The sequence below is a fragment of the Scomber japonicus genome, chromosome 21, assembly GCF_027409825.1.
Source record: "Scomber japonicus isolate fScoJap1 chromosome 21, fScoJap1.pri, whole genome shotgun sequence".
Classification (NCBI taxonomy): domain Eukaryota; kingdom Metazoa; phylum Chordata; class Actinopteri; order Scombriformes; family Scombridae; genus Scomber; species Scomber japonicus.
The window spans coordinates 8,639,463-8,664,662 of record NC_070598.1 but is presented as its reverse complement, the minus strand read 5'-3'; the positions used below and the strand labels follow the sequence as shown (position 1 = coordinate 8,664,662).

The 25,200-nt window shown below is 36.6% G+C and overlaps 1 protein-coding gene across 1 annotated transcript in view; it reads left to right on the top strand.

Moving 5' to 3' along the window:
• Nucleotides 1-25,200, top strand: part of LOC128382051 (cadherin-18) — a 65,036-nt gene that overhangs the window by 16,622 nt on the left and 23,214 nt on the right. The window contains exons 3-7 of the mRNA XM_053342029.1: nt 6,265-6,384; nt 17,213-17,380; nt 18,512-18,699; nt 19,506-19,759; nt 23,443-23,579. Of these exons, the coding sequence (XP_053198004.1) occupies nt 6,265-6,384; nt 17,213-17,380; nt 18,512-18,699; nt 19,506-19,759; nt 23,443-23,579 (867 nt within the window). The remainder of the gene's footprint in view (nt 1-6,264; nt 6,385-17,212; nt 17,381-18,511; nt 18,700-19,505; nt 19,760-23,442; nt 23,580-25,200) is intronic.

The following is a 25,200-nucleotide window of genomic DNA, read 5'->3' as shown; positions in this document are numbered from 1 at the left end:
TTACTGTTCCTGCTGAAGGTGGAGCTAGTTTCAACTACTTTATATACAGCTAGACCATAAATCATCATAAAACAGCTGTCAGCAGGTGTCCTGACTCCTTGCAGGAAACAGAAAACCTGTTGTTTTTTTTTCCACTGCAGCAAAACTCAAGTGTTTCAGTTATAGTTTTAGCCATTGAGCCATTATTACAAGTTTAATTTTTCACTATAAAAGGCCAATATTTTATTTCCACCTTTCTTTTTTTCTGTAGTATCTAAATTGTACTGAACTGTGAATTGTGTGCACTGTTACACCTCTACAAGCAAACACACAAAAAAGAAGTTTATTTTTACTTTGTTGCTTTGAGATATTCTTCATATTTGTATCCATTTTATTCTTAGAGAAATACTAACCTCTTATGACAAGATCATTGATTTTCAGTCCTGTATACGTTTGAAATAGGCTCATGACCATGTGCTGCTGTAGTGTCTGCATCAAACATGGTATTGCCCTGTGCAGCATTCTAGTTTTTCCTCTCTGTGATAATGTTCTCCAAAATGTTTGATCTTCTGTAAGCCAGTGGAGTCCTCTTTTTCATCTTTGTTTTCTGGTTGTTGTGATGCTTTCCCCGGGTGGGCAGGTCTTTATAAAGCACTCAATAGTGCCTCCACAGCAATCCCCGCCATCGAGACTGTGGAGTCCTCCACATCATGGAAGAATGAAAAGCCTCTATCCACCTCCTCTGAGACAGTTGCTCTTCGCTATACCAAGCATCATGTGGCAAACATCTATTTTTTATTTCTTTATCCTACTGTTCTGTTTTTAGCTCAAGTGAACAAAAGCCATCCTTTTCGCAGTCCAGTGGATTCTGCCTCACAGCACAATAGCTCAAAAGTATGGTGCTCAAATATTTCACAGCACTCCTTCAAAACATATATAGGTTGTCCAAATGGTGGCCAAACTGCTGTCAGGGCAATTTTACTTCAAATATACTATAAGATAGAACATTTATGGTGGCGAGAGTTTGTCAAAAAACATTCCATTTATATCTGTCTGTCCAAAATAATCCTTTCACTTGCTCAAAAGAAGTTGAAATACTAGAAAAATACCTCAGAGAAAATGAACAGCTTCATCGGTTTCTTGCAGCAAGAAGATGGAAATGTGCAAAACCGATTTAATATGCAAACCCCAATAGACCTGTAGGCGCCCTCTTTATAAACAGTCAATATCTCCCTGGTTGCATTCATGAATATTCATGAACAGACAGGGCTGACACACATACAACTTTGCCAGTCAGTATTTGTTTGTAAGTCGGATGTGTCAAGTACATGTCTTAATCTCTTCTGAGAGTGCTGCACTGTATTTTCCAGTGTGTTTTGTGTGGAATAATGTTTACTGATGCATCATCCACTATTTTATTCTTAGGTTTGTACCTGCTGTTGCTACTGGAAGAGTATGTTAGCGCTTTCTTTAAATGATTTTGAATATTTGATAAATCAATAGCAATAATCTTTAGATGTAAATGAGCTCATAATAGGGCAATTAAAATATACCTAAATCATTCATCTGTGTATTGGCATCCTTCATTTAGTTCTAACAAGGCTACTCATTTCAAAGTTTCAATGTTCGCTGAAAACTTCATCATCGGTTGCACAAAAAGAATCAATCGCTATTGATGACCCGAGGAAGGAAATCAAGGACTGTGAAGGGGAAAATAATTAGCCTTTTTTTTTTTTTTACGCCCCTTCTTTTCCTCATGTACATTAAAGTAATCCCTCTTTGGTTCGGCGTCTGCAGTGTCAAATCGGCTGTAACAATCAACTGTCCTCACACTCCAGAGCACTAATCCCCCAGCATTTGTCAATATGGGCGCTCCCAAGTGCAGGAAGGGGCTGTCTGGGAGTGTGGCGGCTAATTGGTTGCAATGTTCTTTTTTTCTGTCTAAATTGATTAGCTGGGCATGTGCCAGGTAGTCCAACATTACTATTTCATACTTCCCATCCAATTGTACAATCATATTTTGAAAGCCAGATGAAAGGAGTATCAATTTCCTACTACTGTATCTCTCCCAGTTGAAATGTCTCCAAATTGAATCAGTAACCATATCAGTGTTTCCTGTCAACCATATCACTTCTGGGAAAATCACAGTTTAATAGTGGCATCAAACCTTGGAGGTAGAGACGATAGCTTGTTTAGATAAACAGTTATGATTAAATGAATGTGGGCAAATTGAGCAGGATGGCACACATGGGTGAATATGTAACATTTTATAAACAAAACAAAAATAGAAATTCAGGATTTCCTTACAGGACTGAACAGATAGTTTAAATCTATCCTCAGCTGCATGCCTCTTTCAACTGTGGTTTCCAGTAGAAGCTTTGACCAGGAGAAGCTGCAATCCTAAAACACAATTTTCAATTTGGGTTTAAACCTCCACGCACTTCATGTGTTATGAGATGCACACTTTCTTTTAAAAATTGTAATTAGATTTCATATCTGATGGCAGGCCTCTCCAAAAAGTCACATTTGACGACTGCATCAAGATATGTATACATTAAAGAAGGGGAGGCAAACAGCAGTAGCCTCCAAACTTGGACATTTGTAGATATTTTTGATGTTACAGATGTAACATCAAAAAAAGTGTCACGAAACACTTGGAGAATTTGTGTCTATGATCACAAATCCATAGATAAAGTGTTGTGACTATTTCACAAATGGCCATGAGACTTGTCATGGTACAGATTTATGAAATGAGAATTTTTCATTTTCTGACCAAATGAAAGTGGTGATGAAGCACAAAAACCTTGGCTCAGATTGAGGATGAATGCAGTACCTTTTAGCTGTAATCCAGTTCCAGAGACCAACCTTGATCTTTTAAAAGTGTATTACTGTATGTTTTGTGTTTGTGGCAATGAGTCCAGCCAGGTCAGTGGAGATGGATTGTGGTTGGATTTAAACCTAAAGAAGGTGATTAAAGTGTAAAATGGGACAAAGTATGAGACTAGGTTTTTAAGGATATGTTAAGCCAAGTTAAAATGTCATACTTTATATTGTATAAGAACTTATAAATAATGATGCCATCGCCTGGGCCAACAGTAAAGCAGAAATGATCGTGTATTATAACTTTTCCAGAGTTTTAGTACTACAGTATAGAATGTTACATAACCAAGGAAGCTGCAAAACACCTGAAAACACACCATGTTTTGCTGCTCCCTCTGGAGTCTCAGAAAGCTTTTTACAGATTGGTAGTACTCCCCAAGACCTTTAAACAGACTTTGCTATCTAAAATCAGAGTTCTTTGAAGAGAAGGTGTCTCCCATATCTAAATTTATCAAGGCGTACCACCCTCAAAAAGGACTTTTGTGTTTAACTGTGGATCCAAAAACTCCCAAATGACCTCTGCAAAGTCATAAATACTTTTTATTAATCGTTTGAGTTTTTATAAGTTAGCACTAACAGAGAGATTTCACCCTATAAGACAGACTACAAAATTATAATTGTGGTAGTGTTATAAAGTGTCTTTACTCTCCTTGAAGTCTGTAACAAGAAGAAAGGAGACTGTGACCTTAAAAGTCTTTAAAACTAGATTTCCAGCAGAGTACTGCATGAGTGAAGCAGTTTTTTCCTCAAACAAGTACATGCTGAGTTTTGAGTGTTCACTTTAATGAGTCAAGTCAGACCTTTTTTAGTGTCACATTTGTCACCTTAATAGTACCAAATATACAGAGCAGTACTTGAACACACCTAAGTTGAAGTGATTTGTGAGCGAAGCACACTAAGCAGTCGATTAGTAGTGAATAATGTATATATTATCATTTCACTTTTACCACAGTTAACACATGAAACAAAGATTTTTGTTTCATGAAATGTTTTTTTTTTTTTATTTCTGCTGATTTTCATAAACAAACTGTACAAAAATATGAATCATACAAGAGGTTACAGATGAGGATGTTCTTTACTTAAGCCATTAACCCAGACTGATTAAAAGTTTATCAATTAAATTATGTACTAATGCATTATAACTAATGCATTTCCTTTCATAGATGGGAACTAACTTAGCTTCCAAAGCAATCCCAGAATCGATTAAGTCAAAATAATTCCCACTGCAATTTTCATTGCAAGGTTGACAGAGGTTCAGAGTGCCCAAGCATGCTGTGGAGAACATGGTTCATTATGGCTGGCATTTCACTCATAACTTGTGGGACACAGTGGAGTGAGTTTCACTTGTTTCATTTAATTCCCAAAGGAAAACAACAGAGCTAATGTCCAGACGATTTACATGCGCTTTGATGTATACAGTATAGCTCATATTATGTGTCTCCTAACACAATCATACTATGATCTTTACATATATTAATGCATTATATAAAGCTTGTAGTGCAATTATAATGCACTCATCATGCAATTATAATGGGCTAATGAAGCCTGTAATGCTATTTGAGCAACACTTCAAGTGTTAAATTAAACCACAGTGCCTTACACACAGTTTTAAATAAGTGTAAATAATGAGCCATTCCTCATTTTTTGTCTTTGTTTTTGTCATCTTCTGTAATACAAATATCATGAAAACAAAGACAGATTCTTGTTCTGATAGCATTTTTTCCATTTGAGGGCTAACAGCTGAAAAATGTCCAGTGATTTTCAGGTTATGTAACACACATTGCAGGTGTGTGCAACAACGATTGTGAGCAATTGTATTTCTGTATTATTACACTATATTTTATATGATCATGTTCTATCACGAGGTCATTGTGAAAGTGGTCATTTTGTCACTGTTAAACCTGAGAGATTTTGTATTCACATAATGGCTCTTAGCAAGCTAACCACAGCATTCGACCAGATAACATCAATTTTTACAGTGTTGAACCATGGCCCTGGACCCTTCAATAGAACCGCAGGTGGCAATAAAAAATAACACATAGCAATAAAAATAACAGCCAGAGACCTGTCACATGGAAGTTCAGCATAAGGTTTCTTTGCTCTAACTGGCTCCACAAAGATTGATGATCTTGGAAAACCAGTCACACAAAGCTGGCTATCATGACAACACTAAATAAATAAGCAAATCACGTTGACTTATTTCATGTATTTGGTTAGCTGTAAAATGTAGAATAATCATTAGTTACTGTTCAACAACTAAGGATAGATCCAATGCTAATTTAGTGTTTATGTGTTTGAGTTTAGATTTAATATCTCTAAATAAAGGCGGCAGTGCCATACATACAAGTTAAATGTAGATATCAGATGTCTCATACCAGCCAACACTCCCAAAGGGGAAATTGGAAAAGACACAAGCTCTACTCAGCCATTTGTCACTGGCCTTAACTAAGACATTCATTACCATTTCATGCCCATGGCAATAAAATAAGAGATACAAATTGTAGTTTTATTTATCACAACTGTCATAGAAAACTGTGATTATCAAAAGATAAAAAGATATAATATATGTATTTATTTCTCATTGAAATGTGTCTTGATTGCAGGCTAGTTATATTGAAATGAATGACAAACGTATCCATTTTGATTGCTGTGCCCAGAGGTGAAATGTAGTACCCAACATAAATTGAAACAAAGTTGCAATGAAACCAGTTAACAACCAGCAACCTGCGCCCAATTAAGCAGTCAGCAACAACTTTGGAGTTAGGATACATTCACAGAAATATCTTACAGCACTGTTTGTGACAATGGAAGCTGGGATTTACTGGTTTAATGAGTTACCATTTGTTCTTTCCTTCACTTCACTCACTGACTACTTCCGTGATACCACTGAAGAAAAATTGTGATCGGTTAAATTAACCTATTGTTTGCTAAGACAGTGTATAATGATGATCTACAAAATTAAAAATAAAATCTAATAAATATATATATTAGAGATACAGATATTCTTTCAATATTACATTTTTTCAATGAATACCTTGAATGCCTAGAGGGTTTATTTTTATTTCAGATATCAGATTTTCTGTTTTTTAAAAAAAAATCATCTTATGTGAAATACTGAGTTATTACTTTGTAAGGCATGCTAAGTCAACGTGTAGCAAGCAGTTTCATTGGGTGACTTATTAAAACTGCAACTCTGTGGTTTTTTTGGGACATGTCTAGCATTTTAAGTATCTCTCTCTTTCTATCTGTGCTATCATATATTCAGATTGTATGCACAGTAATGCTCATTGGATCTGATGGCCTCAAACAAGGTTGCTAGGAGATTTTCAACAAGAAAACTACTTGTGTTAATATTTAAAAACAAAACTAATCATGGGGAAATCATTTTACTGTGTTCATTTTTAGGAACATCTGTGTTGCAAGTCACAGCGACGGATGCAGACGATCCCACCTATGGAAACAGTGCCAGAATAGTCTACAGTATTCTACAAGGACAGCCATATTTCTCCGTTGACCCCAAAACAGGTGTGGTATAAATGTATAAATGTGTATGCTTGAGATAAATGCTTAGACAAAGTAAGCACAGACTCTCTTGCAAGTATGGTAACTATAACTAGAAATGAGAGTAATAACTTATAATCTTCATTGTTGATCTCCTAAAGCGATGTGTATATCATGCTGTGAAATCTTTGCACCATACGCTTCTTGCAGTGAACATCCTGCTCTGTTATTGCAGCACGTCTGACATCATAAAAGTTAAAGCAGCCACAGTAGAGTTATGGACTACTCATACAACTGCTATATTGTTGAGCATGCAATCCGTTCTTTGTGGGCCATAACTAACTCCTCAGGGGTCAAAGGAGACATTTGCAGAGGTGCATTTAAAAAGCCATTGTTTCTTACCTATTGAAAGCGGGGAAGGCCACAACAGGTAGTACTCAGTGTTTTTCAAAATCCATCTTTTGTCTGAGAAGCCTCTACTAGAATCTATTAAATGTTAATAAACCTTCTAAAGTGCAAGACATATAACTTTTATATGATGTGAAAAATGTGTTGCTGTGAGAGAGTGCCTGTCTGTTTACGTCTGATATCTCTTTGTCTCACAAAGTGAGTGTGTGAGTGCACACTATTTCAGAAGTTTTTCATGCTTGTCTTTGCAACTGCTGCTGCTGTCGGTTAACATGAACAGCAATCTACTTGTATGAATTGATTCATTGCTGTCTGGAACAACTATTGGCCCCTTTGAGACTATACCACCCATGTAAAACACAAATTCTTTGTTGAATGAGCAACACAAATGAATTGCTGAATATTTTGACTTTACCTCGAAGGAAAATGCAGTGAGGATTGATGTAGCAATTTTACAGTGGTGTGGTAAGGCACCAGTGTTGTCTATTTTTAAAAACAGGGCTTTCTCATGCAATGCCATACATTTTGTCAACTATACAGCATGTTACTTTAGTTGTAAACTGTCTTAAATCACATTTTGACTGTACTTGCCCTCTCCGTATGCAGCATGTTTTCGGACACATTAGATGGCTTGTTTTGCTTGAGCTGACTCGGCATCTTGTCTGCATTGTAATTCAGCCTGGGGCATGCAGAGGAGTGAGTATGTGATCGAAGGCCTAGCCAGCTGCACTCTCCGCACAGCACTATTCCACCCACACATATTAATTTATACAAGTCGGCTGTTGTTTTTGCCACTGGCAATCAACCCTACTCACTCAAATTAGGACATGGAACTCCAGTGGTCAGTAGAAAATGTGCACATGGAGGGAGCTGAACCTGCATGTGATCTTTAATATGCTAAGTCTTAAAGCAGTTGTGTTGGCATGCTGCCATATTTGAGCACCGCACTGGGGAGGTAAAGCTGCTTCTGCATCTGTCTCACAGTGTATTAACTTGCTTACACCTCCTTCTATCCACATGTACCTTGCTCCCACAATGCTTAAACTGCAGAGGCACCGTCATGGGGAATTCATATAATATTAGGAGGATTAAGAATACACACATGCATCACACACATGGACAAATCCACTTTTCCCCATATGACCTTGTTCTTGTGGCCTGATGCAGCAGTCACAGATTTTACAAGACCCATGAGGTAAGAGGAAAGGTCATTTAAGGACAAAGGGTAATGATAGCATTTGGTCGGCACATATGGTGTTGAAGGAATCCCCAAAGGACTGTCTCTGACTTGACCCAAATCTTCAGCAGGCAAAACAAAGTGAACTGTTTCTTTCCCCTGGCTTAGTGGTTGTAATGATCTCAAATCTACCAGAAAATGAAAGGACAGACTTGTCTGACCTTTTGGCAAATTAATTGAATGGTACTGTAATTGAACTGCAGTTATAGTATATAAAATATTTCAACTCTATAGCAGTACAATGTGCTGATATAACAGGTAGCCTTGGCAAAGCAATCACAAACTTGTGGTTTAGCTCATGAAGCTTTTACAATATACCCCATGAAGTATGTGTGATGCTTTGTACCCTGTTGCTTTCAAAACTAAAATATTGTTTTTTATTTTAATAAACAGTATTTGCTGTTATAGATTAAGAATGTAATGACTATATGTATTTCAGTCAATGAAAAATATACATAACTGAATTGGGGTATGGTGGGTTTATTGTAAATAATAATTCAAAGTGAGTGATTTGATTATCTTACTGTTTCTAAATGGTTAGGTTTCAAGCCTTGGTGCAGTTACCCATTAAAAACTATTTAAAGAAAACGGTTAATTTAGGACTTCAGTTTGATGTAACTCCACAATTACCCCTCAAGGAGGTATATGAACACAATTACAAAAACAAACCCCAAAATACATACAGTTGTGACACCTGAACATTGGTCAGTATTTGAAATTATACACTGGAAAAATACAACACACTAAAAATAATCATAATTAAGTAACTAAATAGATAATCAAATGCTCAACTGTAACCAAACGAGCTTCAAAAGGTTGGTTTCTCTTTGATATTTTAGATAATTATTTTCATTCTACATTCTTAATTTCAACAATCAGAAAACTAAGAACGGCATGTAAATAGTTCAATACATAATGACACACAGTTCATACTTCTTTTAACTGACTTATTAGCTCAGAGAACACCATTAAGGCAGCTGCGTGTTTCCACTGGAAATAAGATTCAATCATGGATGCAAAATGATAATTGATGCACAATGATGGTGTTATACAAAATGCAAAAAAGGGGGAGATACAAATTTAGGATTAGATTTACTTCACTGGAGAAATAAATGAGCATTCAGCCTTTGTCAAGACAATAATATAATAACAGATACAAGTGATAATGATGGAAAGCCTGGGGGAAAGAATGTATGCAGAAGAAAACAAATGATGGCAGCTTTTGCACTGCTTTATAATAACTTGGTATTTCCAAAATACTTTGCATGTCCGTACAATTATCTTTCATGGAGAACAAAAGTCATTTCCTCATACATAAAATGATGGAACTGTCACAAAATACTGTTAATGTTGAGTGTGTTAATGTTGTGTGTGACTATAATTGATATTAATCATCCTAGCAATATGAGGTGTTGATTCAAGTGATCTAATGTGGCAGTCCAGATTGTGTGTGCTGCTAGATGTTTGTATTTCTATCATAACTACTCTATCTGACCACTCATTGTCTGGTAAGCATTAGTAAAAGTCATTTTTTTCTGGTTGATACAATTCTTGAAAAAGTGATTAATTCATGAAAAAAGCAAGTGAGGACCACATGTCAAGTATACATGCTAATGAATGCATTAAGATAAAGTAGTAGCAACCTTTCACCTTTCATCAGTGTTGAGATTAGGTGTCATTCTCTGAAACAGGTGTCTTCAGTCAGGGAAAGATAGTCAAGACTACTGTCAAAATCTGAGTCTAATTTTGATTAATTGTTAAGATCTATTGAATAAACAAGTCCACAATCATATACAGCATGCATGCTACATAATATAGACTTGCCACATAAAATGGTAACACGTTAGGTGAGCTAAAATCGTGGGCAGATTTGTGCAGTTTCAAAATTGGATGATGCCCCTCACTCTATATAAAGAACAGAGAAACTGAAGGTGTGTATAGATTATCCACTTGTTGGTTGGTGAAGCACAGAGAGTCTGCAGGTTTTTATTCTAACTACACACTACAACAGTGAAAGCCACTGATTATCACATATTCACAAAGTGTGGTAAGACTAATCAGTGAAATCACTTGGTGCAGTGTGTGGCTGGAGTGAAAACCCAAAGACTCCTAATTCAGTATAATTGCCTGCAGTCCTTGTCTTCCTGCAGTTACTACATGTGGAGCAGCCAGTTTTTAATACTCCTCACCCAAAAAACAATCAAATAATTTGTGGGTTTCTTATATTTTAAAGGAACTGTTCTATGTTTAGGTAAATTGACTTGTTGGCTTTGTTATACACTAAATATGAAGCGAATCTGCTTACATGCACCTCTGACTACTAACACATTTTATCTGGCTTGCTTAATCTGTGCAAAAAACAAAGTGTAACTACTACAAGTTATGATTTTGCAGGAGATTATGAGCTGGAGGCATTTCTTACACATGTTAATTAGTGAACTTTAGAGGTATTGGTAGACAGACTTAAGACACATCCAAGCTAGCTTTTTTACCCCATTTACTAGCCTTCATGCTAAGATAAAAATAAGCATAACTCACTACTGGCTGTAGCTTCATATTGTTGTCAATCTTCAAAAATTTCTCTGGGCTCAAGAACAAATAAGTATATTTTCCAAAATGTCAAACTATTCCTCTAAAATTTCAATACCTGTTGCCTTTCACAAAACAGCTACTTAGGTGGCCCAACTTTCTCCAGCGATAGTTTCCAACAATAGCCATGAATCCTGACAAATAGTCTTTTTAGAAAGACCTTGAACCCCCTATCTGCTGCTCATGTTGTGACTGGTCTGGGTTGTTTTTTTGTTTAGTTTTTTCTCTTATTAAAAACAAGATCAGATGCACAAGGACAACTGAGCATTAGATGGACAAACCTCTATCTGCTCACTGAATTTAAATTGCACAGGGTGAAAGTGATACCTGAACTTATGACCGGTCTACCTTCGTCAGTTTTTTGCCAAGGACTGCTCTAACAATATTAAGAAATATAACTAATCTTGTAATGTAGCAAGCTAGGTTGCATGCTAACTATATTAGGAACATTAACTGCAATGGCATGACTTGATTACATGGTATGCAAATCTCAAAACTGCCAGCTAGCAGTTTTAATAAGAGCTTTCTATACTGTATATCAGCAAAAGAACATCTTCAGACCGTGGCTGCATTTATCCTTTTTATAGTCAGGTCGTAACTCCTGTCTTTCCTATCACTACTGTGCATCTTTCACTCACCCGCAGAGACATCAAGGTTGTTCCTCTTGAGTCTCATAGTTCGAATGCCCCCCTCCCCCAACGCCCCACCCCACCTCACATCTGTACTCGCACACACACCACACTGCAGAACTCCCAAGTCCCTTTTGCATCCTAAATAGGCTAATTTCTCTGCTGATCTGGGATTTGGGAGTGTTCAAGTTTATTGAAGGAGCTGACACAGATCAAGACTTAATCCATGTTGCAGTTCATGGATTAAGTCCTACCTCTGGTTGGATCATGGCAAAGCTGTCACTTTGTCAGTCAGACATGCTTTAGCCTTGTGAATCCAAGTATTCTTAATCAGACATATGATCTAGTTTGTAAAGTAAATATAAGAGGTGTGCTATTATGATTTATGTTATTATTAGTTCTGCTATTGGTGATATTATCTTCCATTTTCTCCAGAAATACTGTAAGATTGTAGACACACAGGAGTAACACTGAATTGGAGTGGGCCAAAAACCAAGATTCCTGAAGCTGAAGATTGAAGAGCGCTTTAGTAATCTCCTATAATCCTTTTTGTTCACCCAGGAGATTGTCCTCCTTTAGAAGTTTCCAGCCAGACAAAGAGGTGGATAGTGTGATGGTATCAACTCTAATAGACTGGGGAGGTTGAGGAAAAGGCTAACCACCTCACTGTGTCAAATGGGCCTAGGTTCACGGAAGTCAGCTCTTTCTCAATTATTTTCTAAATTAACTTGACAAGTTCCATAGAGATTTAGCGGAGACTATCTGAGGTATTACGGCTTCGAAATGGTCAGGAAAGGGAGTTCAGGGGTGTGATCTTTATGTCAAAGTACTGACATACCTTTCAGGTACTTGTACTTTCCAAAGAATACCCCTTTGGCCTTTTTGTATTGTTAAAGAATTTCATTTAAAAATGAATGCCACTCAGTGATTGAACATTTGTAATAAAGCTGCATTGCACCAGTGGAGAATGTGTTGCCACGCATTTCTGTGCGGTCTGTGCGATCTTCCTACCAACTGAGTAAGAAACTTAGTTTCTGAATGGTCAGACACAGCAAGGTTTCTCATTTGTTTGTTTGATTGACAGCAGGAACTCACTGCTATGGAATTCCCTTGTCCAAAAAAGAAAACCTCATACTGTTTTGTGTGTTCATTTTTCCCGAACCCACTGCTGTGAAATATTGCTCAGGAGCGATGCGCCTTCAAGAGTCAAGGGGTAATAAGAGACTTGAAAGGTCAGATCGTCTGTCTTGGTGTTGTTTTAATGGAAAGTGTGGCCACTTGCCAATGCCTATGTGTCTCAAAGACCTCATTTTAAGGAATGCTAAGACTCGAGTTAATAACAGACCACCAATAGAGTTTTCAGAGCCCACATCATTACAGGAAAGTCTCTGTAAGCACTTAGTTTTAAAACCAAGAAAAGCAATGAATCCATGCTGAGACCTGGCATTTGAAAAGAACAGTGTGTTGTGCACTTGAACTTGTACGATGTTCAGATTCTTGGAAATATGTTGTTACGTATTTGCACTTCTGCTATGTGAGAGTGAAATATTTATATTTATTATTATTTTATACCAGGTTTCCACTCAGTCTAATTTTTTATTTGTAATAAGTCAGTTTTGTAGGGAAACATCACAATTTAGCGTCGAAGCTGTTAGCCTATGTGCTGCAAGTACCAAAAATATAAAGCAGTCAGCTGCATTAGAAAAGGCGTTGGCTGACAATCATGATCATCTGAGTATGCAAATGTATTGTACTTCAGTTAGAGATACTGTATATAATATAAGTCAAGGAACTTAAAATGGTTATACAGTTAGATTTGGCAGAAAAAGCATTGCTGTTTTAGGGAGATCTCAAAGAATACAGCAACAATAATTTTGCTTAAAGAACAAATAACCACTTCTTAAACAGATGACTAATTAATTTTAGTTAAAACAACAATATGAAAACTTAGAACATATCAGTAATAAGATGATGAATGAACTAATGATGTTGAAGCATGAATGACCAGCCAGGGTAATAGTTTGCATTGCTTTATATTCAACTATTTGCCATTTATTTTTTTACAATATTAACATATTATTTAAATAGACATCATAACAAATCTCAACAGTTCTCACCCAGTATTGTATATGTATTTCTGGCATTTTCAAAAGGGGTGTGAGGGGCACAGTTCAAACAGAACACTCTGTCACTGTCTGCTTGGCATTTGAAAGTAAATGGTAAATGGACTGCACTTACATAGTGCATTTATAGTCTTCAGACCACTCAAAGCACATTTAAACTAAAAGCCACATTCACCCATTCACACACACTTACGTATCCATGGTGGCAAGGTACCATGTGGGGTGCTGGAACAGCCATCAGGGGCAATTCGGGGTTCAGTATCCCAAGGTCATATGGACTGAAGGAGCTGGGAATCGAACCACAAATCTTCCTATTAGTGGACAATCTGCTCTCCTACCTGAGCCACAGCTGCTCCAAAGGAAAAGCAGACACATATTTGTCCAAATTCACCACCAGCTCACAGGTCAATCAGCTCGCATTAAATTAGAGTATTTATTCACCTAAGATGAGAGTTATAATACCTAACCAGCATTATTACTTTTAAATTAAGAACTATTCCACAGAAATAATATTGAAGAATTAATTAAATAAATCTGCAGGGAGAATGAAATGAATTTGCTGCTTTTACAGAGTGTTTCATATTCTGTCAGAGAGGAACCTACCTGGCAGTCAGAGTACATGTATTTGCTTTGATATCCTTTGGAATAAAGCCCTGCAACACATTAGTGTCTTTCTAGCTTGTTGCCCTACTTAACAGTTGTTCTTTTGAAAGCAGAAATAATACACACAAAATGACACCATACAAACAGTAGACACTGAGAGTTGATAGATAAAACATTCTCGAACTACCATGATATGTTTGAAAGCACCTTACAAAAAAGAAGCTCAATCTAGTTTTGATTTATCTCAAAAGATTTTACAAGTTGTGCCTCTCTGTAACTGTGAAGATGATTTTGAGGATATACAGTCGACTATGACATTTTATGCTTAAAAACTCTTTCATCACCAGTCAACTGATTCAGTCCTTTCATGGAAGTCTACATCATTTGAGGAATATGAACATGGTTAGAGTGAATCATTAGGTTAGAGTGTATTCATAGCAGTGTGAACATAGTTTGGAATATAATACACCCATAGAACATCATCACCTTGTCAATTTTATATTTTTAATGGTTACATTTTGGCTGTTAAAGAGTAGTTCAGGTCAAGTGTTGAATACACTTTGCAGCAGAAGGTTATAAAATTCAGAAACACCCTCTGCTCAAATAACTCTTACTTTATTTCTATTGCCATTGATGGATATAACTATTTAACTCATTTAATCATGCTGTTAATAGTATAATTTTGCTTTTGAAGATTCATTGCTGGGGAATACAGGTTCACAGGCAGTCTGTGCACTTTAGCCACAACTCAGAGTGACAGATGATATGTGACCTAAGATCCCCTGGATCTTAATACTGTTGGCTGCCTTGCTCCTTGACCCACTTTTAATGATTATTCTGCCTGAGGCGAGTGGATTAGTTTCTGTCTATAGAGTCCTGAAGAAAGAAGGAGGAAAACGATTGTGTAACACAGCTTTAGCCCCCTCTTGTAAAATTAAGAAATCATAAAACTGTTTCAGTTAAGTCCAGAGTGGTGATTTTGTATGAAATTCGACCTGCTACAGTTTAAATCACACTGAACAGAATAATTGGTGCAAATGATCATTTATTTCATTATTCATTCGGGTCAATTCCTAAAGATCTCTTTCAGACATTTTAAAATGTGCAATATTCAGTATTTGAAAGATTTTGAATGGTAAGAAACTAGTGAAAGAGGCTCAAACGTAAGATTGCATATAAATGTACGAAACTAAAGTATCTGAAAGACCAAGTCCATAATCATTTTCCTATGTAAAGAATAATTAAAACATAATAAAGATAGTTTCATATGGTTATAAGTAACAATCACAATATAATAATCTTAATTTTATGGTCACTGTTTTCCCTTCATTTGTTTATCAAAAAAAGAATTTCACATCCTGTTGCAAATCTAAAGCTTCAAATCAAACTGTATGCAGTAACACCACCACATTTATTAAAGAAAGCTTACCTATATTGCTTTATATTTGTGGTTATGATATACAGTAATAGTAGCCTTGGTAAACCCATGCTGTTATTTGAGTGACATTCCACTTAGCTCAGAAAGTTAGCATGGCCACCAAGACAAAATTTTCACCTGAGATAGGGAACCAATCACAGACTGCAGAGGCGGGCTCAAGGCGATGACGACCGTAGAGCGACTCTGTTTAGATCCACGGAGCGTGGCGGCCACGGAGCTACGGCTCCTCGCCAGACCCTAACTCACTTGTGGTAGGGTCTGGTGTTAGCCAGGCTACAGTAATAGTGCATTAACCCCCTTGCATTGAATTCAAGTAAAACTGATTTCCACAGAGCTTCCTTCATGATGTTCCTCCAGCCCAGAATTTACTGTCAGCTAAACTAAAACTAAATGAGTTTGAAAACATTTGACAGAGACATAAAGGTTGACCTTCTAAGAAATGGTGAGAATGATCTGTTGCCTGCCAACATAAAGCAAACATACAGTACATCAGCCATGTTTGTGATAAGCGCTAATTACAGTTAATTGCATTCATCTCGTTTGAGTAGAATGAAAAGAAGCAGGAGTGACATTGAACAAATTTGGTGTTCTTGGCTTCTTCCCAAAAGCCCCTCCACCAAACAAAAAGGGTACAAATAGTATAATGCAAGTATAATATAATTAGTAGAATTAGATTATGCAGTGTACAGTATGACTCATAAAAAACATGTGACTGGCACTTTCTACTTAAAAAGTAAACCACTTCCCACATCACTTTCACCAGGCATCAGTGATGTTAGTGATTCCTTGATTCATTTTCAAGAGCCATCTTATCAAATGTTGCTTGTTGTGATTTCCACTCACAACAGGGGTCAAGAGGGACAAAGTCAATTTTCCATTGTGACCAACGCCATGTTATTTCCTCCCAGGTTTCACTGCTCCTGGTCAACCATTGTGTATAATTGCAGGGTTCACAAGTTCACAAGAACATAAGTTCAATGGTTGCCAGAGGGGCTTGGCTCTGGAGAAAAAGCCAGAGTTACATTGAAAACTGATGTAACTGGTAGAACATATTGAATCAGGGTCCATGTGGTGATGTGGTTTCAGGAGCTAAGATGGTGAATTAACCCTCGAGCAAAGATATGTGCACAAAAAAACCTAATATAGACAAACAGACATGTTAAGACTGTGCACACAGACACACTCACAGACAAATATACGTGCAAGACATGTACTTATTACATTCAGTAAATCACCTTCTACACAGCAACACAGGAAGCAAACTCTTTGCCTCTGTTAGTTGGTTACGATGTTGCAATTTACCTGTGTACACTTTCTCAGTAGTGGACAGAGGTGCAGTCATATATCAATTATTTAGCATTGTGAAAGTTCACGGCTATGTTTGCTGTGTTATTCTAGTAATAAATGTGATTGAGTGGGTGCCTCAGAAAGTTTCATTCTGCCCTGTTCCAAGGTTGCATAGTCATTTTGAATATAATGAAATGTGAGGAAAGGCTAACCTTGACAATGAGAGGCTGGGATAATCAAAGATGAAAGAGGCACACTCTTACGGGGTTATTCTTTAAAGGAAAGAGTGATATGGTGCAGTATGAGTAGTCCAAAACTGAATAAAAAAAAGGTTTTGGTGGAAGAAAATGACCATAACATCTTGTAACAGTGTTGTGTTTTTGTGTCTTATCTATACAAGCATACTTTGTTATTCATTAGTTGCTGTTAACTGAAAACTCATTTTAATGCAGTTATAAATAAATGTCTTGTACCATGAGCGCTTATAAATATTCTTTTCATTTAATCTCATATTATCTTGTTTACTCTCACCATGCAGGAATCATCAGGACTGCCTTAGCCAACATGGACCGGGAAGCCAGAGAACACTACACCGTTGTTATCCAAGCCAAAGACATGGCAGGCCAGGTCGGAGGCCTCTCTGGCTCTACCACCATCAACATCACTCTGACAGACGTCAACGACAACGCCCCCCAGTTTCCCCAAAGTACGTACACAACACATCTGAAGGCATGTTCCAAAAACAAAACACAAGCTTTTCAGTTTATATCAGACCCTCAGCACCATCAAGGATGTACTTTTCAGAATTGAAGACAATAGTTAAAACGTATATAACAACTTGGTTATGTTTGGCCATTGCCTCCATTCAAAAACTCAGCTATACTCTGAGAAAATTGTTGCCTTTTGGCTTTCTTTGCTGGCAAGAAGGCTATTTTAGCAAAGTAACTAATTCTAATATTAACAACTAACTGCTGCCAATGTTCAACTAAATACATTAGCAAGTGTTACATTAAACGGCCAAGCTGTAGCTGCAAATTCAAGAAGCTGTATTCTCAGTACTCTGTACTATATTTTTGGCCTTTGGCAAAAGACCTCCACTATGGCTGCCTGAGGCAGGTACATTACCTGAAAAGAATTTATAACAGCTCTATACTGTATTTTCATTGGGAAAGTGTTCTTATAATGTTTGCAAATTAGTCAGGCTAATTATCTATTTGAGTGTATTTTTTTCATGTTCTGCTTGAATGCAAGAAGAAAACATACTGTACTGTATGTTTTTCAGTTTTGGCAGAGGCAACACAACTTTCTTTAGATTTTTAATTCACACATTAATTAATTATATATCAACTTTTGATACTGTAGAGAGCAAATCATGGATTATTAAGGTTTTCCCTTACAACACATTTACCATTTTTTACAATGATGTATTAGGTGTCATTATTGCGTGACTTAGTAATTAAGCAATGATGAAGTTGTGATTTCTTGTCTTTGAAAGTGCCTCATGGAGCACAATCCCCCTTGGCTCTGAGTTTTTCATTTTGTGCTGTAATGAAAAACTATTTCAAAACCATCAACATTTTCTGAATAATCGTCTGCCTCAGAGTTCGAGCTGCTCCATTGCAGTGTCATCAACCTCGGTTTAGCATTTAATGTCAATTGAAGCACTGCAGAGTATTTTTAATGACATTCCCTCAGGAACAAATGGTGACAGAATCAAATTGCTTAGCTAAGCCCTTTAAGGAGAACATTCAGACAGCGATGTGTGGCAGATCAGACCCTCTTTAAAACATGTTTTCCCCCTGTCTTTATATGGGTACACATCAATGTTCCTCCACAGAAAATTACCAGCTGTACGTGCCTGAATCAGCTCAAGTAGGGAAACCAGTAGGGAAGATCAAAGCCAATGATGAGGACCTTGGCATCAATGCAGACATCAAGTACAGCATCATTAACTCAGAGGGGGCCAACACGTTCTCCATATCCACGGACAGGGATACGAGAGAGGGAATCTTGAGTCTCAAAAAGGTAAGAACATCTTGTTTGCAACACTTAAACGTGGTCTTTTGGGGAGTCCTTAGTAAATGATATCAGGAAACGTACCTATGTAAGAGTTGCTGTTTGAAAGCAGACCTATGCACTATGGGTTTTGACCCCTGAGGTTCCTTTTGCATTAGCAGTAACTTAATACAGCTCTGATACTGTTTAGAGAGAGTGAACAGTAAACAGCAATGAGATAAAATTGTGCCGGGTTACATGCTTGCATCATTTTCCGTCAAATCCCTAGTGCCTAGGCAATCTGATTCTAGTGCGGGAATGATGGACTCCGCCACTATCAATAAAAACTATTAAATAGAGAGATAATTACATTAAATGGCTGTTGAGGAAACAATGCTGACCGTAAATAGTATCAAAAATGATGGGGTTTAATTTAATTAAAACTTTATGAATTACAACTGTAAAAAGGTAATAAAAAGCTAATTTACCATTTTATTCCAATTAGCCTTTGAATAATAAAGGTTTATAGCAGGAAAAACATTCAAAATGTGGGACAGGCACAACTTATTTGTCAGCAGTGTTGAATGTAAGCAAAACCTTTTTTTGTTTGCAATGAAAACAACACAGGATACCTTTAATACCTTTCCTTTACAGTATAAAAGATTAACATTTTCTCTGAGTTTAATGCGTAGACATGCAGCATATTCAGTTAACCTTGTTCAACATTCACGTGTGTCACCTGAACAACCACCTGCGAATTTGTATTGTAAAGTGTAATTACAGTGTTGTATAATGAGTATGCTAATCATTTAAACCTTTGTCTCTTTAACCAACAGCCTCTGAACTATGAGAGGAAGAAGACCTATACTCTCCATATTGAGGGGATCAATACGCACATGGATCCTCGTTTTTCCTATCTTGGTTCTTTCAAAGACACTGCCACCCTTAAAATCACAGTTGGGGATGTGGACGAAGCACCTGTGTTTTCTATGGATTATTATATAATGGACGTATATGAGAACGCACCAAGTGGCACAGAGGTGGGCGCTGTAATGGCTCGAGATCCTGACAGCAGGAACAGCCCTGTCAGGTAAGACTCACTCTAACTCCTATATTTACATGTTCAATCTGCAGAAATGATTACTAAATATTCAGACGCAGAGCTTGTCTGCTGGCATGCTGTCTTATTGTGTGTGCACTGGATTGAGATTTTCTTGTTAAGAAAAACAGACTAGATCATCCCACTGAAAAAGTAAATGGTGAGAGAGGAGGTAGCTAATATTATGAGGCTTATTTTGAGGCTTAGCACTCTTTCAGCTGTGACTAACAGCCAATATAACTGTCACTTTGTCAACTAATTGGTAGCCAAAAACATTTTTATATATAGAAACCAGCCTTTGCCAGATGGATTTATAAAAATGTTATAATCCTGGTTACCATATCTTTTCGGATTATCTTAGTAGGGCATACGTTATGCATATGCAAGAGTTTTAATCATGACAGAGTCTGTTTTTGTCATATGCTTATCATGAATTACTTATTTATCTTTTAATCAGAGTTGAGGTGTTTTGGCTTTGCCCATTGAGGTTTAAGACAACTAATAAGATTATTTTTGCCTCAAAGAAATGTTTGTGCAACTCCAATTTGCATGTCATATCTCTGCCGCATATAATTGTACTTTTTTATATATGCAAATTTTAAGCTTTAATTTGTTATCGTAGCCTTTAACTGGGGTCTTTCAAATCTGAGACTTTCCAAATGGTTTTGAACTTCAGGCCATATTATGTGAAGCATAGTGTGACTATACTATAATGTAACTATGGATGGATATACAACATTAAGTTAAATAGCTTTATGTTTGCTCCTATTATTAAAAATGCACTTAATGGTTCATATCCACTCATTATATCATCAACATGCATAGTGAATCCATCTCATTTGGGGGATAATCAGATAATTATAGTAAATGATAGAGTATATGTAAACATGAAAGTTCTCATGAGAGAGAGTATTGCTGATATATCAATAAGAAGCTATTTTCTGTAGTGATTACATGTTATAGGATCATAGTTTAAAACCTTGCCATAGGCCATGAAGCCGTGGGGTCTTCTAAACAGCAGTGGGCAGTGAGAATCATGATTACTCTGCTGTCCTCTGGGTTTTTAAGAGGTGAACTTTGTGATTCTTGATGAATGACGTACAATTTGAAATGGGAGTAAAGGAAAAGTGATTCTTTGATTTGTTTCAGTAACTTAAGACTTTGTGAAAGATCATTAGTAAACAAGAAGGTAATCTACATATGAAAGAGTTTCTTTGCTTTCCTTGTGGGATACCTCCTCCTCGTCCTTTCCTATAGAACATCCCTCCCGATGTTCACCACATAAAGACGAAGGTAGCAGGAAATGTTTCAATGACATCCACTTGAACCCAGAAAAAAGCTAAGCAACTGTGCCACCACTCCCTGTGTTGGCATCAAAATGCAGAATACAGCAGGGATTAGTATTTGTCTCCCTTTGATCATCAGAAGTCTGCCCATGCATGCAATGAAATAAACATGTTATTGAAGTGACATATCAAATGTTGGTCTGAAATTCTTGATGGTGCATTACCTCTGGTTGCTCTCATTAAAAACATTATTATAATCATCAGGAATAGTTTGGAAAACTTCCTGACCTGGTAACTGTCAAGCCTTGCATGAAATCAAATCAGTCCTATGAATAAAATTGCATTAACTGACTAATTTGTTGTTAGATTGTGTTTCGTAAGTTGTAAGCAGCTGCATTATCAAATTAACTCATACAATTTGAATAGATAATAATAAAAAGTCAGTAGAGACCATAAAAATAAGGCCTGATCACACCATATGTTTAACTTTTGAACTTGCTTTAGTCTCACTTGCAATTATGGTGTCAGAATAACAACGATTTACTCTCCATCCAACTATTTTGTTTTGCAATAAGCATTATTGCTTCATGTGGCTACTACTGTAGCTGTACATGGCTGTACACCTGCAGTTTTGCTGATGTGTAGTGCATGCCAAGGTCTTTGTGCAATGTGTGGTTCTCAATCTTCCCTTATTTATTGTATTTCACTTTGATTCTGAATAATTTCCTACATTTCTAGCCAGAGAATGGTATTTTTAGATATGGAGATATGTAGGTATGGGTGTAGTTCTTGTTGTTCAGATTCAGCTCATCTGATACCAAAACCATATGTTTACCAAAGTGTTGTTTTATCACTATTAAAGTTTTTGGAAAATAATCATTATACATGCTGTAACAGCTTGCAGCTTTTTCTAGTTATCTGCAGGAGTAAGAGAAATAAACTAGAGACTATTTACAAAAATGCTCAAGATTTATCACCACTAGCTGTAATTAAGAGTGCTGAAGTGTTTTTCAATGGATTTATCCCTACAAGCCATAAAATAATATGCTTTTCTTTGTGACAAAGCAAACCCTTAGCACTAAACTCTCACTTTTTTTTACAGCTAAAAAGCCGTCATGCTCGTATGAGCCTAAGCATTTAATAAATCATGACAACATTCCTACTAAGGGTGCTTGGTACACTTGTAAGCAATTCAAGCTAAAAAAGAAAATGAATAAAGAGTTAATTATTTCAAATAAGTACAATCTTGCCATTAATATTCCTATACCATTTCCATCTCCTATGTTAATTGAAAACTGTCGAGTTACTCTGTAATGCTCAGAAGAATGAATGCTGGATTAAGGTGTAAATAGGTCATTAAGGATAAATTAGGGAATACATATGCAATGCTCATTTTGTGCTTCAACTCATGAGAGTAACAGCTGAGCCTGTCTCTGCTTTGTATTCCACAGACTGCTTTGCTTCTAGTTTGATAACAGCCTTGCTAGTAAGCCATTACAACAGTGTAAACATTGCCAGCAGAACATCGCCCTTTGTCATTATTAAATATTGAAGATAATTGCTCTTGACTCAGAAATATGTGTTTTCAGAACATTTTGCTAAGACCTTAAGTCCTTTTAAAAGCAGTAGGGATTCTTCTATTCATGTGCGTCAGAGGTGGCACTAGACTTAGAAAACCAAAGAAGCATAAGAACATCCCCTTTGGCCTTTGTTGTTTTTGCACTTTCATTCATTTGGCTGCATGATTTAGTTTGACTGAATCTGTTACCATTGCCTCAAGTTTTTGTTTTTCTGGGTTTCATACATTTTGTTACTAAATGTGACACAACAAAAGTAAATAAATGAGCTTTTTCTAAGGCCTCAATGGATGTAATAAACTAAAGCCAGGGCACAAAAACACTTCATGTGCTTGTTGTAGTCTTATAAGGCATTTAACTCAATACTTTTTTCATTGAGTATGTGTAATGTAGATTCCCTCCTTACCATTTGGATTGAGTGGTAAGAAGACAGTTAGACATGGGCTGGACTGATGTTACATCTGACTGTGGTTTCAACAACATAGCAATACAAATATTTCAACTTAAAGCAGCTATTAAATCATTTAAATGTAGTTTAAACAATGGTAATGATTAATCTATACACCTAAAACACTTCCACTTTTCAACCATATTTAGCCCAGTTTTAACATAGACTTTTAGACATCTTTTGGAAATCAAGAAAACAATGCTTACTGGGCACCAACACTCAGCTTTGCTATATAGCCTGCAGATTATCCACTGCCATCTTCATGAATTGTGATACCTCATCAGTTGTTTTATAAATCACTATGTTTTCTGAGAAATGCACCTTCAATGGCTATACAAGATTATGTTTTTACTTTCCCAACAGATATTTCTTGGACAGCAAAGAGGAGGATGTACGCTACTTCAGAATCGATGAGAGCAGTGGAGTTATCAAGACGACGCAGCCTCTGGACAGAGAAGACTTGCCTTGGCACAACATTACTGTGATGGCCTCGGAGGTTGGTAGGTACCCAGGTTGCTTTCCATAAACCAAATGTTTACAAGTGGGCAAGCACATGTAATGCACCTGCTGTGTTTGTTTGCTTTTATGTGAGTGTTAATAAGCAGATGTAGATGAAGTCAGCCATGTTTATCTAAGTGGGGTTTTTTCTCTCTTTTTCTGGTTCTTGCCATATTGACATTTCTATTTCTGGAAAGTCTCTAATAATCTAATCAAATTAATGTACTGTTAATTATTTTCTTGGGAAGTTCAGGAAAGTCTGAAACTTGAAGATGTTCTGATTCTATCTGTGCAAAAATGAAATGTTTATATTAGCTGCACACTTAGAGTTGCTTTGTCTTGCAATTGTCTTTGCATTCATATACCAAAAAGAGTGTAAAAGTGTGTAATTGGTTCATAAGTAGATATGGAGATACATACATATAATGCATATGTCAATATATAAACAGTACTAGTCAAAGGTTTGGACACACTTTCCTATTCACATCAATGAGAAAGTGTGTCCTAACTTTTGGCGGGTACTGTATACAGTACATGCTGTACACACTGTACTATACATAACATTTTCTCCACCTGCCGATGTATAAATAATTTAAACCATTGTATATGTATATCTCCAGCGTTTGACACCGTTGGGAACTTTAGTAAACAGATGATATACTATTATACATATGCATGAAAGAGGCAGTTAGAAGAGATTGCTCTTTCTTTCCACACTTATCCTGTCTAGCCTCAAGCTAATAGCAGATATAATAAATCATTAAATGAATTATGAATGAATTAGAGCACAGTTATGTGCTTCAATATAATGATTTTAAAAGCAGAAAACAAACAATTAAAAAAGACAAAGGTATGTGCTATAAAGCTATCCAGATGTTTTTGGATTTTTTGTTCATACAAGATAACAAGACACCCTGAGGGGATCGTATAGTCAGAGAGCAGTCCAGGTTCAAAATCATAGAGTGTAAAATTAGAGTCAAAATCAATATCAACAAAAGAAAGCTTCCATAAAGAGGAATGACTACATGAATTTACAGTATACACTCTCCCCTTACCTCCAATGTTTTGCACAAATACACACACATAGATACATGGTAATGGACACACATTCATTGCTGTGTGACTCTGACTTGTGTTCAGTCCACCAAAAGTGAGGGCTGTAAGGACTCACCCAAGCCACAATAACTGTCTGTCTACTGCAGCTTTTCATCTAATAATGTCACTGCTGCTGTCTTTTACCATTTCTTTCCTGCAGAACTGATCAGGCAAATACATATCTAGTTAACAGACAGTACATGCAGTTCTATTCTGCTTATATTCTTTACTAAAAACCTGTAAGACTCAAATATTTGGTCACAGCAGTAATTTATGTAACAGTCATTTGTTGGTAAAGTCCTATTTATTTTGTTTTCAGTAATGCACATTTTTTGCAATAATACTTTGCATTTGCAAGTGTTAATGGTAATTAATCATCAAACTACAAACAAGGAGCACCTGCGCACTGAAACAGAGCTCCTTTTTCTTTATTTGTGATGTTTTACCAACTTGTCTTCCCCAGGCAAATACCCACTGGATGAAAATGAGTATAAATGTATATACACACACATATATATATATATATAT